General features: G+C 42.2%; 1 protein-coding gene across 7 annotated transcripts in view; it reads right to left on the bottom strand.

Moving 5' to 3' along the window:
• Positions 1 to 86: 86 nt before the first annotated feature.
• LOC139479915 (inositol hexakisphosphate kinase 1-like) overlaps positions 87 to 13,215 on the bottom strand; it is a 46,333-nt gene continuing 33,204 nt past the window's right edge. For all 7 annotated transcript variants that reach the window (XM_071262837.1, XM_071262835.1, XM_071262833.1 and 4 more), the window contains 5 exons: positions 11,903 to 12,150; positions 8,067 to 8,244; positions 6,925 to 7,118; positions 5,010 to 5,185; positions 87 to 4,472 (listed from right to left, as the gene is read on the bottom strand). In XM_071262837.1, coding sequence (XP_071118938.1) covers positions 3,990 to 4,472; positions 5,010 to 5,185; positions 6,925 to 7,118; positions 8,067 to 8,244; positions 11,903 to 12,095 — 1,224 coding nt within the window. In that variant the 5' untranslated portion in view covers positions 12,096 to 12,150 and the 3' untranslated portion in view covers positions 87 to 3,989. The remainder of the gene's footprint in view (positions 4,473 to 5,009; positions 5,186 to 6,924; positions 7,119 to 8,066; positions 8,245 to 11,902; positions 12,151 to 13,215) is intronic.

Raw genomic sequence — 13,215 nt, 5'->3', positions numbered from 1 at the left:
ATAATGCCTCAGGTTTTACAAAAAAATAAGAAATTGTTAGCTGGACATGCCATGTGTCCTGAAAGTCTGTGCAGGGAAAAAGGTATAATTTGTTTCCTTCCTTCAAGAAACAAAATGTATGACCCTAAGAGGTACTCTGTTTCCTACAAAAATCCAAGACCGCTTTTAGATTATGGAAAGGTCAGTACCAAACCTGCAATATATAATTCATGATTAACTGGTTCCCTTGCCCTATTATTGCTATATGTGACTGACAAGTAGTTTGACTTATCTCCCACACCACATCCAGGTCAATGTACATGATACAACTACACATCTTTGTTTACAACAACAAACAATCAAAATCTCATGATGAAAACAAGCCCAAGAACTCTTTGTCACCCTTATTGTTAAGGAAAGTCTATCTCTGCAGCTTTGTAATATGCAGCTACCAACCGACTCGTCTCGCATCAAAACACTGGCTGTGTACTCGCGAGCAGATAACCACAGAGTATGCTGACCACTGTGTCGGATTAACGAGACTGATTAATGAGTGATTTCGGTAATTTGTTGCAAATTAGGTGTGTCGGAGTCGGAGTGCGAGACTGTCGGATTAATGACTCTAAATAGCATTGATTTAATCTGTTCCCATCATTAGAGTCGGATAAACCCGATTGTCGGATTAACGAGACTTGACTGTACATTTAAATATGCACCAGTCAATAAAGGACATCAGAAAGGGAGATCACCCAGGTTAGCATAAAGGGAAATAATTCAGGAAATCCATAAAGGAGATAACTCTGGATATCAAAAAGGGCAGTAATTCAGGACATGATTAAGGGAGATAGTTCAAATGAGTATGGTTTTAAGCCGCTTTTAGCAATATTCCAGCAATATCATGGCGGGGGACACCAGAAATGGGCTTCACACATTGTACCAATGTCGTGGAATCGGCGTGACAAGCGAACGCTTTCACCACTAGGCTACCTGACCGCCCCCGAGATAATTCAAGGTTAACAACAAGGAAGACAATTCTAGATATTGATAAGGGAGATAAATAAGTACATATGAAAGAGAACTGTTCTTGGATATGTGTTCCATTACTTTTATCTGGAACTCTAGAAATCCCCGACCTTAAAATCTTTCTCAGGCCTCACATATATATATCATGCTACTATTCTGTTTTAAAGTGTCTTGAATTTCAAAACAGGCACAATCTAGCATATTCAACAACACAACCTTACTATGTCAAATCTTTATCTAATTTCACTATTTGTCTAGTAGCTGAGGACCATGTCATGGCATAATATTAGGTATGACAATACGATGCATATGATAACATGACAATGACCATGGCATTACAACGGGCATGACAGGAGGAGGATGGCTCATAATGGGTTTATTGTAACGATGGGGGTTACAAACATGGTCAAGGTGCATGGTAGAGGAAAAGCTATCCCTGAAATTGTTCTGGCAATACATGATAGATGAGGCAAAGCATGGCATTATAACATGTGAGACTGTACATACATACACGTGTGTCCAAACCACATCACTTACTGGACTGCTGAGTGTGTTCCAGTAGTACAGCCAATTATGACAAGACCATATTTGTAGCATGTGATTCACACTTGATGGGAGTCCCTCAACCATTAAAGCTTCATGGTCAGACAGCCTCAACTGTAAATGGACATCAAGCAATACCCTGGGTCCAGTGTGACATATTCTGTGACACATTCCGCGACACATTCTGTGACATAGTAACACAATCCGTGATTCATTCCGCGACACATTCCACATTACATTCTGTGACATAGTAACACAATCCGTGATTCATTCCGCGACACATTCCACATTACATTCTGTGAAATAGTAACACAATCCGTGATTCATTCCGCGACACATTCCACAATACATTCTGTGACATAGTAACACAATCTGTGACTCATTCCGCAACACATTCTGTGACATAGTAACACAATCCATGGTTCATTCCGCGACACATTTCACGACTCATTCTGAGACTCATTCCGCGACACATTCTGTGACATGTAACACGATCCATGACTCATTCCGTGACACATTTCGTGACTCATTCCGCGACACATTCCACGACACATTCTGTGACATAGTAACACAATCCGTGACTCATTCCGCGACACATTCTGTGACATGTAACACGATCCATGACTCATTCCGTGACACATTTCGTGACTCATTCCACGACACAACAGGGCAATCATTCGTCACAACATTGTACATAAAACTGTACTTACTCTCAACGACTTATCAGGCAAATACTAAAATGGCGTTTCAGAGGACAGAAATGTGAGACATACGTCTCAAAAACGTTGCAACAGTGTCACAGACTGTGTTAAGTACCAAGGTACAAACACTTCTTTTCACGACATGAAGTCTGCAGTAAGAAATATTTCAATTATCAATTTCATGAAGTAAAAGTCAACAATGGATGCAGCCTCAAGTGACCCTTGAAATCCTATACGTCAAAGTTCCTTATTGACACAAACAAGAAAATAAATCACAAATGCTGGTGATTAGAATAAGCTTCATAAACCAATATTCATTTCATCTTTGAGATGTCCCAAACTGACTGTATATATGTTATATAATTAACAACTTAAAATTCGGACACGAAATCAAAGTTTGTAACCATATTCCTATGCTGATCAACAAAAAGACAGATACATGATGGTACTTTGAATATACCAATATTCGCTATATTACTGTCTTGTCAAAAATTGACTGTATACATTGTATGTGACTAAATCTCCAACTTAAAACATGGACACTAAACATTTAAGTATGTAATCATATGTCAATGCTGAAAAACAACATATACTACTCAAAAGAACTAAAGGACCACGTGATTCTTTCATATTTAGGCCAGGTCATTTTTGATGGGGGGATGTGGGACTGGTCTTAGGACTGAATCATATTTTGTCACCCCTCTCCCCCATTTTATTTAACATGTGTTCATCCCCCCCTCTGCCAAATGGTAAAAATTGAGCATCCCACCCCCATCTTTTGCTGTGCCATGACAAGACTAGAAAACATCAGGTGGTCCTTACCCATTTTTTAGTAGTACACATGACAGATGGTATCATTATTAAACCAATAACTGCTACCTCATGTATATCAAACTTTGTGATGTCCAAAATCAACCGTATATGACTCAGGCCTCAATTGAAAATTTGCAACCAAATAACAAAAGACAGACGACAGTTGTTATCTAGGTGGAATATGTCTGAACATGGCCGATCATGCAACACTCATGGAATGTGATTCAACCACGACGGCTGTCTGATCTACGACACTTTGACACATAGGAGGGTGAGGGACACATCTCCTCTTAGGCAGCTGAAATAAGGCAACACACTTCACTACCATCCCACAGGATGTAGTATTATGACGCTGTTCATTATGAACACATAGTACATATTCCCAATCTCATCAGATCCTAGTTCTCGCTTCCGCTAAACAAAGATCTGAGGACATCCCATTAAGGGTCATGTCAGAACAACCTTTCATCCGACCAATCAGAGCATGGCTTACCAGATCGGGAAAGTGACAGTTGGAAGTGTTTTCTAATCTTAAAACCTCAAGAAGGTTAGCATGGGGTATTCAAACAACAGTTACGGCTTGTACGACCGATCTCGTCAAAATCATCATCTATCTTTCCCCTCAATAGGAAAAACATCTGAACGAAAAAGATGTTGCATAGCACGTGGGAAGTACCAAAGTAAGCTGCTTTCTGATTGGCTAATGTTAGTCATTTCATTGGTCAGTCAAAGCAACGCTCTTTTTGGTAGGATGTAAGGTCATTATGACATTACCTGTATTGGGATGTCCTCAGATCTTTGTTTAGCGGTAGCGAGAACTAAGATCTGATTTTGAGATTGTACATATTCCTAAAAAGGAATTATTTTTACAGATCACAGACGCTGACAGAACGTCGATGAGGGGATGGCATGAAACATAATGTTATAAGGCTAGGACGAGTCTTCATTACCATACTTTTCCTGTATGTCTTTCAAGAACTGAATCAGATTCTTTAGACCAAACAAGTAACCAGAGTCGGGGCCTTTGTGCACCACCTCGTCATCCCAGAATCCTTTGCGAGTAGCATGTGCAAAATCAATCATTTTGATTTCAATGACTGGATGGCTGTTTTCCTGCCAGCTTGGGGAATCACCATTGGCGTTCTCCTCGCTGGAATCCTGGGATATTGTCTCCTCCTCCTCTCCTCCATACATGATGAGGAGAGAGCTGGAGTAGAACCGGAATGTCTGCTGTTTCATTAGCTGCGAGTACAGTTTTTCTAGACGCTGGACGATGGGCTCAATGACACATGTTCGCAACGTATGTCCATTATGTAGGAACTGATATAGCGTGTCCTTGAAGGTGTCCACCATCAAAGTCCGACCGAAGAACTTGTCCCGGGTGACATAGATGCCTGTTGTCTGCTGGTACACCTGAAGATACAAGGTTAATGGGCTTAACACAGTGTTTCTTGATTTAGTTATGTAACAAGCATGAAATAATCACATCAGGAATCGAGCCCAAAATCATGGGTTTCTGGCATGACCAAAGGACGCAACTCTACAAGGCGTACTGCAGCGTCTTAGATGACCACCCGTCCCCTTCCTTGGGACAAAGAAACTCACAGACATTACTCAACAGGAAATAAGAATTGAATTGAAGGTTTTTACCACTAGGTAAGCCAACATTGTATTAGACATTCTGAAAAACATTCTTGCTACATGCACGTATATCTCATACAATATAAATCATGATAATGATCAATAATTCTAACAATTATCAAAACATTAAAGTTTCAAACTTAAAAAAGGCTTTATTTAAAGTCCAAAAGATTGAAATACATCTATAGTTTTGAAATTAGTCAAAGATCTCTGTTAAGCTTGAGATTCCTTTACCAGCATCCATGCAAGCTGAAAAAATTGTTAACTGTCCATGCTATTCCACAAGATGCAAGAGTTATTTCCCCTGACCTGCATTCCACACATTCGTAGTCCAAGCGACACAGATGTAGTTGCTGCACACTTCTTGACCTGAGTTTCCCGTTTTTCCGCCGTGGCATCGTCCCCATGCTGCCGTGGCCCCATTTTCAAGTCCAAGATACATGGGTACCTGAAGTGTGCTGCTACGTTCTCAAGTAGGATAAATTCTGGCCAAGTTAAGAAAAATGGCAAAGTGACTTTGAAAATTATCACCAATGTTTGCATATGTAATGTTCAGAAATAATAGTTTTTTTGTAAATAATAATTAATTATATCTTTAAACGAATATGATTGTATTATGTTTGGATGACATACATGCTTGATTGAAAGTTTTATCACAGAAGCCGATCTGGACCAGGCATTCCTGTGACTGAAATTTTGGTCGATCATCCCGGCACCAGAAAGGACCACAGGAACCCGTTGTTGGACAGTTAATAAAACTATATACCCCCTATATGTTCTCTACTTCCTCCAACCCCCCCCCCCCCCCCCCCCCCCCCCCACCTCCACCCCCACCACACACACACTTCATCATATTTGACTCCTGGGGTGGAATTATAAAATATTTGTATATTTATATACTTTTTCCTGTACAATGCATTTCTTTTTTCTTTCGATCCAATTTCTTTCGAACATCCCAAAACAAAGATTCCAGCTTCAAAAATGTAACACCCAAACACATCCAGCGTCAGCATGGTTACCATGTAAAGCCAAGCCAAGCCAAGCCAAGCACCACCCTAAGCCAGTGCAACCTGACCCCAGGGACCCTGATCCCCTGACATGACACAATTGACGGAAAACAACTTCTTTATTTTTCTGTAAAGGCTATGTTTCGGTATACATCCTTATACTGTTGTTCTTGCTTTAAAACGGTATAGGAATCCATACAGATATGTCACCGTTACAGTAAAATAAAGACATTATTATCCATAAGTTCGGCCTACTTTTTCATCCATCAACTTCTATGTAATGACCACCAAACATTTCAAAAACAATATTAATTATTCCATTTAAGACATTTTTCAAGAATGTTATGGGAAGCATTTTATTGTTGTATATTTTTTTATATTTTCCAAACAAACTTTTCAAGGCATCTGTGTATGAGTGAGTGAGTGAGTGAGTGAGTTTGGTTTAACGCTGCTTTTAACAGTATTCCAGTTATATCACGGCGTGTCAGCTTAATGCGAGAGGAAAGCCCAAAGTGATGCAGGTCTCAGACGTTTACCACTTCGGTGAAACCCACGAGCACGGGTATGGTGCTGACAAACCTAGAAACATAATCGGGGCGAACCGGGATTCGAACCCACAATCATAGGTTTCTGGCGTGCCCAAGGGACGTAACTCTGCACAGCGAATCGCGGCGCCATGACTAGCTTGTTAGGACTTTGAAATGGTGAATACATCAAGTAATCAGATAAGGGACCACCTCATCACCTGCAGTGCAGGGACTTGGGGACATCAACCTGGCTAGGGATCTATTAGGGATTTAGCAGGCATTTAGTAGGGATTTGGCAGCGACATGGGCAGTTTATGAAAATATATAAGATAGCTACGTGATAAATCAAAGAGCAATGAAGAATGAAGCGTGGTTTATTTCACGATAAAACTTTGTTCTAGAGTGATATCAGATTCGAACATGCGCTCGCAACTTGATGACATCGTAGATTGGACAACGTTATTTTTTAGAGGGAAATGTCCAGTGAGTTGTTCCCCACAGATTTAGGTGGGCAAGTAGATGAATGCAATGGCCAAACGATGGCAACTAAAAGTGGGAGCTATATGACAAAAGGTATTAGGAGAAAAGGTACTGATAATAAAAGCGAGGATTGCGAGAATATGCGGGGAATACAAAAATTTATAATGGCTTATCTTTATGCCATGAAGATAACTCTGCCATGAAGGATACTGGACTGATCTGGGTCATGTCGGTCCTGCCTCATGCGAGCCACCTGCTCCTTGTGGCATTTCAGGCTCCAGGGATTCAGAGAGGCCTTGTTGTTGCGAGCCTTGCCGCCACTGCCGACGTCGGGTGTGAAGTAGGTCTTGTCCGTCTTAGTGCTGACCTCGATACTCCCGCTACGCAGCAGCTTCATGCTGCTTCTGTAACAGTTCCACCACACATCAACATCACATCACATCAACATCAACATCAACATCAACATCACATCAACATCAACATCACATCAACATCACATCTACATCACACAGAACAGAGTAGGAAAAACCTAAATAGTTTGAACAGTGTATCAGTAATATATGTCAGCATTATACGGGAGAAAAACAGATGAGGTTTTGAAGGTCTTAATGTTTAGATCACACCTATGACCTTCAGATTCTGTAAAGGGGACACAACTCTGCACAACTGAAGCACCTTCAATGCCTAAACCACCAATTCCTCCAAGTGAAAATGGACTCTTCCTTAACCGATCCAAAGCTCTAGCTGTGCTTTTCACATGCCAAACCTCAAAAATATTCAGTCAACATGCATATCAAACAGTCCTTTGGATGCAATATCATCGCAGCAATTATTGCAATATTCCAGCTATATGACGGCGGCCTGTAAATCTGGACTGACTCTCAAGTTATTGACATCATGAGCATCTACTCACGCAATTGGGATACAATGACATGCATCAACCAAGTCAGCGAACCTGACCCTCTGATCCTGTTAGTCACCTTTTATGGCAAGCATTTGCTGCTGTCACTTGCTGAAGACCTATTCTGACCCGGATCTTCGCAGGTGCATGTTATCTTTAATATGTCTGGAGATGCATTTAGATCAACTCTAGATCAGATTATAGCATGTCATTGTTATTGAACAATAATCTCAAAATGAATACGTTTATAACAAATTTCATCAATAATTTCAGACAATGTTGTATGAGCTCGCCATCTTCAAATAGAAACACCCTTGCTGTATGTATTGCATCACAGCATGCATCATTTTGGTTTTATCTTATCCATGATCCGTGAATTTCCATCTCATCATGGTTCGAAAATTCAACTTGTATGTTTGTACTTGTCCACAAATGAAGGGAGACAACTCACTTAGTTTGTTCCAGTCTGTTTGACAAGGGTATTGATACAGCGGCTCCCGACATCTCCGAGTCACTCTCACTGGACGTGGGGGAACAGGAGTTGCGGTGATTTTGGTTCTTCTGTAGTGGGTAGCCAATCAGCTTGATGTATCCATCACTGTCCTCATGGAGCTTCACCTCAATCATACCTGCAACACACTCACAAGATTAGGTCCCAGTCAGCAGGGGGGGGGCAGATATGTCTCAATATGGTGGGCTGATGGACATATGCCATTTAGATAGATAGATTGGTAGATGGATAAGTATATAGAAAAGTATATATTAAAAAAAAAGTGAGTGAGTGAGTGAGTTATGTTAAATGCCGGTTTTTACAGTATTTTCCAGTTATATCACGGCGTGTCAGGTTAAAGTGGGAGGAAAGCCCGAAGTGATGCAGGACATTTACCACTTTGATGAAACCCACGAGCACGGGTATGGTGCTGACAAACCTAGAAACATAATCGGGGCGAACTGGGATTCTGGCATACCCAAGGGACGCAACTCTGCACAGCGAATCACGGCGCCTTAGACGATTGGGCCACCCGTGGCCCCCATTTTAAGAAGAAAGATAAAGGTAATTTGCCTACACAACTTCAAAAACTCCTCTTACACAGCGAGAACAGCAGCACATATAATGTCCTTATTCCTCTCAGGCTAACACTGCACAATGTTCCTGATGGCAATAACGATCAGAAGAACGACTTGTGTGCATTACATTATATGGGACACGGAAATGTAAACACAAATTGTAGACAAACATCTAAGATGACAATACATCTATATAACAGGCCCCTGTGTGCATTCAGAGTGACACCTGCACCATGCACAGAGCATGCACAACATGTACACAAGCCTAGCAGCATAAGAAACCAGGCTCGTAACGAGAAATCCATTAGTCCTTTCAAACATCTTAATATTTATTCAGCCATACAATCCTTTGATATGGGCTGATGGGTAGGAAAGTGTTCATGTTATTCAAACAGTAAATACCTGCACTTGTTAGCATGCATGGAATATCAGGCTAGCTTCAACACTAACCAACCAGCTTGTCAATGTGACTTCAACCAGGAAATACTCATATCATTTCTCGTTGAAATTCAAATCCTTAATTTTTATTTGTTTATAATATTACATATTTTCATAACCTACAAGAGGCGACTATGCTTGTAAGAAGCGACTATGCTTGTTGTAGGAGGCAACTCTGCTTGTCATAAGAAGCGACTATGCGTGTCGTAAGAGGCGACTATGAGTGTCGTCAAGTTTTGTTCTCTGAATATCAGAATAAGAAGACTGTAGCGGTCATAGCCTACATTTAATACATTATCTATTATCATGATTATTAATAGGATTAAAGAAGTGAGACATTTCTTACTACATATTGTTTGTATGATTTTGATCTTTCTAATCACCCTGACTACTGCACCAGTTTTATGTTATATTTTCAGAGTGTGTCTGTTGCCCTCAGTCGGTCGAATCAATAAACCGAATACACAACTGATAAACCTTGACAACAGTCATGACATTCTGCCATAGTAACCATGGCAACAACTGCTTGTAATATCACACAGCATCATCAGCAACATGTATGTGTCCTCTTACTTCAAACAGTTCAAACAGTTCTAAATAATATTGTCAAGCCAAAATATGTTTCACAACTTTGTGTTTAAAAATAAGTTTGTATCCATGACTCACAAGTGTGTGTGTGTGTGTGTGTGTGTGTGTGTGTGTGTGTGTGTGTGTGTGTGTGTGTGTGTGTGTGTGTGTGTGTGTGTGTGAGAATATATGAACTTGTTTTTGTCGCTATATGGCTGAAATAATACAGATGTGACGTTAAATTTGAACATGTTTATTCTCTCTCTCTTTCAAACATTTCATTTCATTTGGTGACCCTGTTCGAGGTAGCCACAATGAGAGCCCAGAAAGACACCTGGTATCTGCTCTAGAACCCACTCCCTGAAAATATTTCCACCATGGTCAGATTGTAGCACCTTAAACGAACAGAACGCCTAACAATGACATTAATCCTGTTAATAGCACAATTAATGATATTCAATAAGCAGTATTCATAGGGAGTGGCACTCTTCATAAAGAAACTAATTAACTGCAAAGCAACACCCAAGCTTGTGTTTTCTGGGCAACTTGCCCAAGTCTTCAGAACATGTGCTTGGAACAGTTTATCAGTCCGACTCCCCACCGTGTCATTAAGCTGGAAGACGCAGCTGCACTGGGATACCTACTGTGAACTACTGCCATTACTCTACTAATTTGCTCACCTAACCTTTTTCACAAATACACGAAAATAATTTTCTTTTCTGAACTCTGACATGTCTGAACACCTTGACATTGTTGATGAAATAATTAACTGGTATCCATACATCCCGTTGACTAACTTATCTATGTAACCTACATGAGGGTTTACAATGATCATTTCAAAACCTGGGATTGGAAATGCTTGTTTCAAAACATGACATCAAGATCTGAAACAAGGCTTTCAAGCACTAGGTTTAAAATGCCACAGTATTCCATGGGGAAACAAGCATGTGGCATTGAAGACCTATTCTGCCACAGTATTCCATGGGGAAACAAGCATGTGGCATTGAAGATCTATTCTGCCACAGTATTCCATAAGAAGATCCCCACACGACAAGCACTGGGTGTTGGGAACCCATTCTGCCTTAAAAACACCCTCACATGACAAGCACTGGGTGCTGGGAACCCATTCTTTCCCGGGACCCTCACATGACAAGCACTGGGTGCTGGGAACCCATTCTTTCCCGGGACCCTCACACGACAAGCACTGGGTGCTAGGAACCCATTCTGCCCTAGAAACACCCTCACACGACAAACACCCTCACACGACAAGCACTGTGTGCTCGGAATCCTTTCAACCCCAGAACCCCCACACAACAATCATTGGGTGCTCGGAACCCATTCTACCCCAGAGCCCCCACACAACAAGCACTGGGTGCTCGGAACCCATTCTACCCCAGAACCCCCATACAACAAGCATTGGGTGCTCGGAACCCATTCTACCCCAGAACCCCCACACAACAAGTATTGGGTGCTCGGAACCCATTCTACCCCAGAACCCCCACACAACAAGTATTGGGTGCTCGGAACCCATTCTACCCCTGAACCCCCACACAACAAGTATTGGGTGCTCGGAACCCATTCTACCCCTGAACCCCTACACAACAAGCATTGGGTGCTCGGGACCCATTCTACCCCAGAACCCCTACACAACAAGCATTGGGTGCTCGGAACCCATTCTACCCCAGAACCCCCACACAACAAGTATTGAGCGCTCGGAACCCATTCTACCCCAGAACCCCCACACAACAAGCATTGGGTGCTCGGAACCCATTCTACCCCAGAACCCCCACACAACAATCATTGGGTACTCGGAACCCATTCTACCCCAGAACCCCCACACAACAATCATTGGGTACTCGGAACCCATTCTACCCCAGAACCCCCACACAACAAGTATTGGGTACTCGGAACCCATTCTACCCCAGAACCCCCACACAACAATCATTGGGTGCTCGGAACCCATTCTTCCCCAGAACCCCCACACAACAAGCATTGGGTACTCGGAACCCATTCTTCCCCAGAACCCCCACACAACAATCATTGGGTGCTTGGAACCCATTCTACCCCAGGACCCCCACACAACAATCATTGGGTACTCGGAACCCATTCTACCCTAGAACCCCCACACAACAATCATTGGGTACTCGGAACCCATTCTTCCCCACACTGCCAGTTGTGCCTACCACACTTCCCCTGCTGTAGTTCCCCTCTCACCTCTATACTGTGGTGTGAACTCCTTCAGTTCCTCGGGCAGCGTTTCATAGAAGAGTTGTTCCCGGGGAATGAGGGGCTTGCATAGCGTGTCCTCATTGAAGCGTAACATGGAGTGATGGCCGCCGACCTGATGGTCAAACGGCTCTAAATGGACCGGCCTCATCGTGTTGCTCTCCATCAAGTGTTCTGGCATACTGGCCCGCACACAGCCACATTAACACAACTGCTGGGAGCACTCCTTACAGTACCTGAAACAAACACATTTATTATTAAACTTTGGCACATCAAGAAGGCTAGGGTAATTTCATGTCCGTGTTCAAACTTAAGCATGCATGCCTTGACATAACCCTGTTAGAGGTCTCAAGATTCAAATACTACTGCAGCAAATCTAGTGAGTGAGTGAGTGAGTATGGTTTTACGCCGCTTTTAGCAATATTCCAGCGATATCACGGCGGGGGCCACCAGAAATGGGCTTCACACATTGTACCCATGTCGGGAATCAAACCCGGGTTTTCGTCGTGACAAGCAAACGCTTTAACCACTAGGCTACCCAACCGCCCCTGCAGCAAATCTAAAAAAACACAGCTGCCCCAAATTTCAAAAGTGTCAAAAGAACATGTGATCCGATTCTAAGGTATCCACACATGCAGGACCCATGGTAGGAGCATGATGCTGCCGGGCCACAGATCACAATCAAGGTAAATCTTGGATTGGAATCAACATGAGGCCGATCCTGGCAGCTGAGAGATGCTACTGAGCCCAATATGGGACCACTCGTCTAATGAAGCTCATACAATTGTAAGGAACAGGGCATACAAATAACAAAAGATCTCAGGTGATCACTCTTATAATAGCTGGATTGTGTAGGGTCAATGACTCCTTTTTCTTGACGAGGTCCCCGACCTGGCATGACCTCCTGCCAGGTTCTATGGAGGGTCAGTCAGACCTTCAGGCAGAGGTATCAACCACATCCTCCCGAGGCAAGGGAGCTAACTGACTGTAAAAGTCCAGTTTCCACCCTTGTCAAACTAGGCTGGAATTTCCAGGGTCGATAACAACGCCAAAGTATTTATCATGAGTTACTGTATTATCTTGAAATTAACGTGAGCGTGAATTAAATGCAAAAAAAAACGAGTGGTCTTTGCTTGCATTAATTAACTCCGCATTTATGACTCCAAATGACTATCAAAAATAAGACGGCCTGGATAGTGGAAAAACCAATTGGAATAAAAACACAAACACCGTTTATTGAGCAGCAATTGTAAGAAGTATGTTACAACGTAATTCAAAGAACAGGAATTACACAAAGGGCA

Source organism: Haliotis cracherodii, unplaced genomic scaffold (assembly GCF_022045235.1).
Source record: "Haliotis cracherodii isolate W230 unplaced genomic scaffold, xgHalCrac1.p SCAF_4, whole genome shotgun sequence".
Classification (NCBI taxonomy): domain Eukaryota; kingdom Metazoa; phylum Mollusca; class Gastropoda; order Lepetellida; family Haliotidae; genus Haliotis; species Haliotis cracherodii.
The sequence above is the reverse complement of the archived record's forward strand: the minus strand, read 5'-3'. Positions and strand labels throughout refer to the sequence as shown.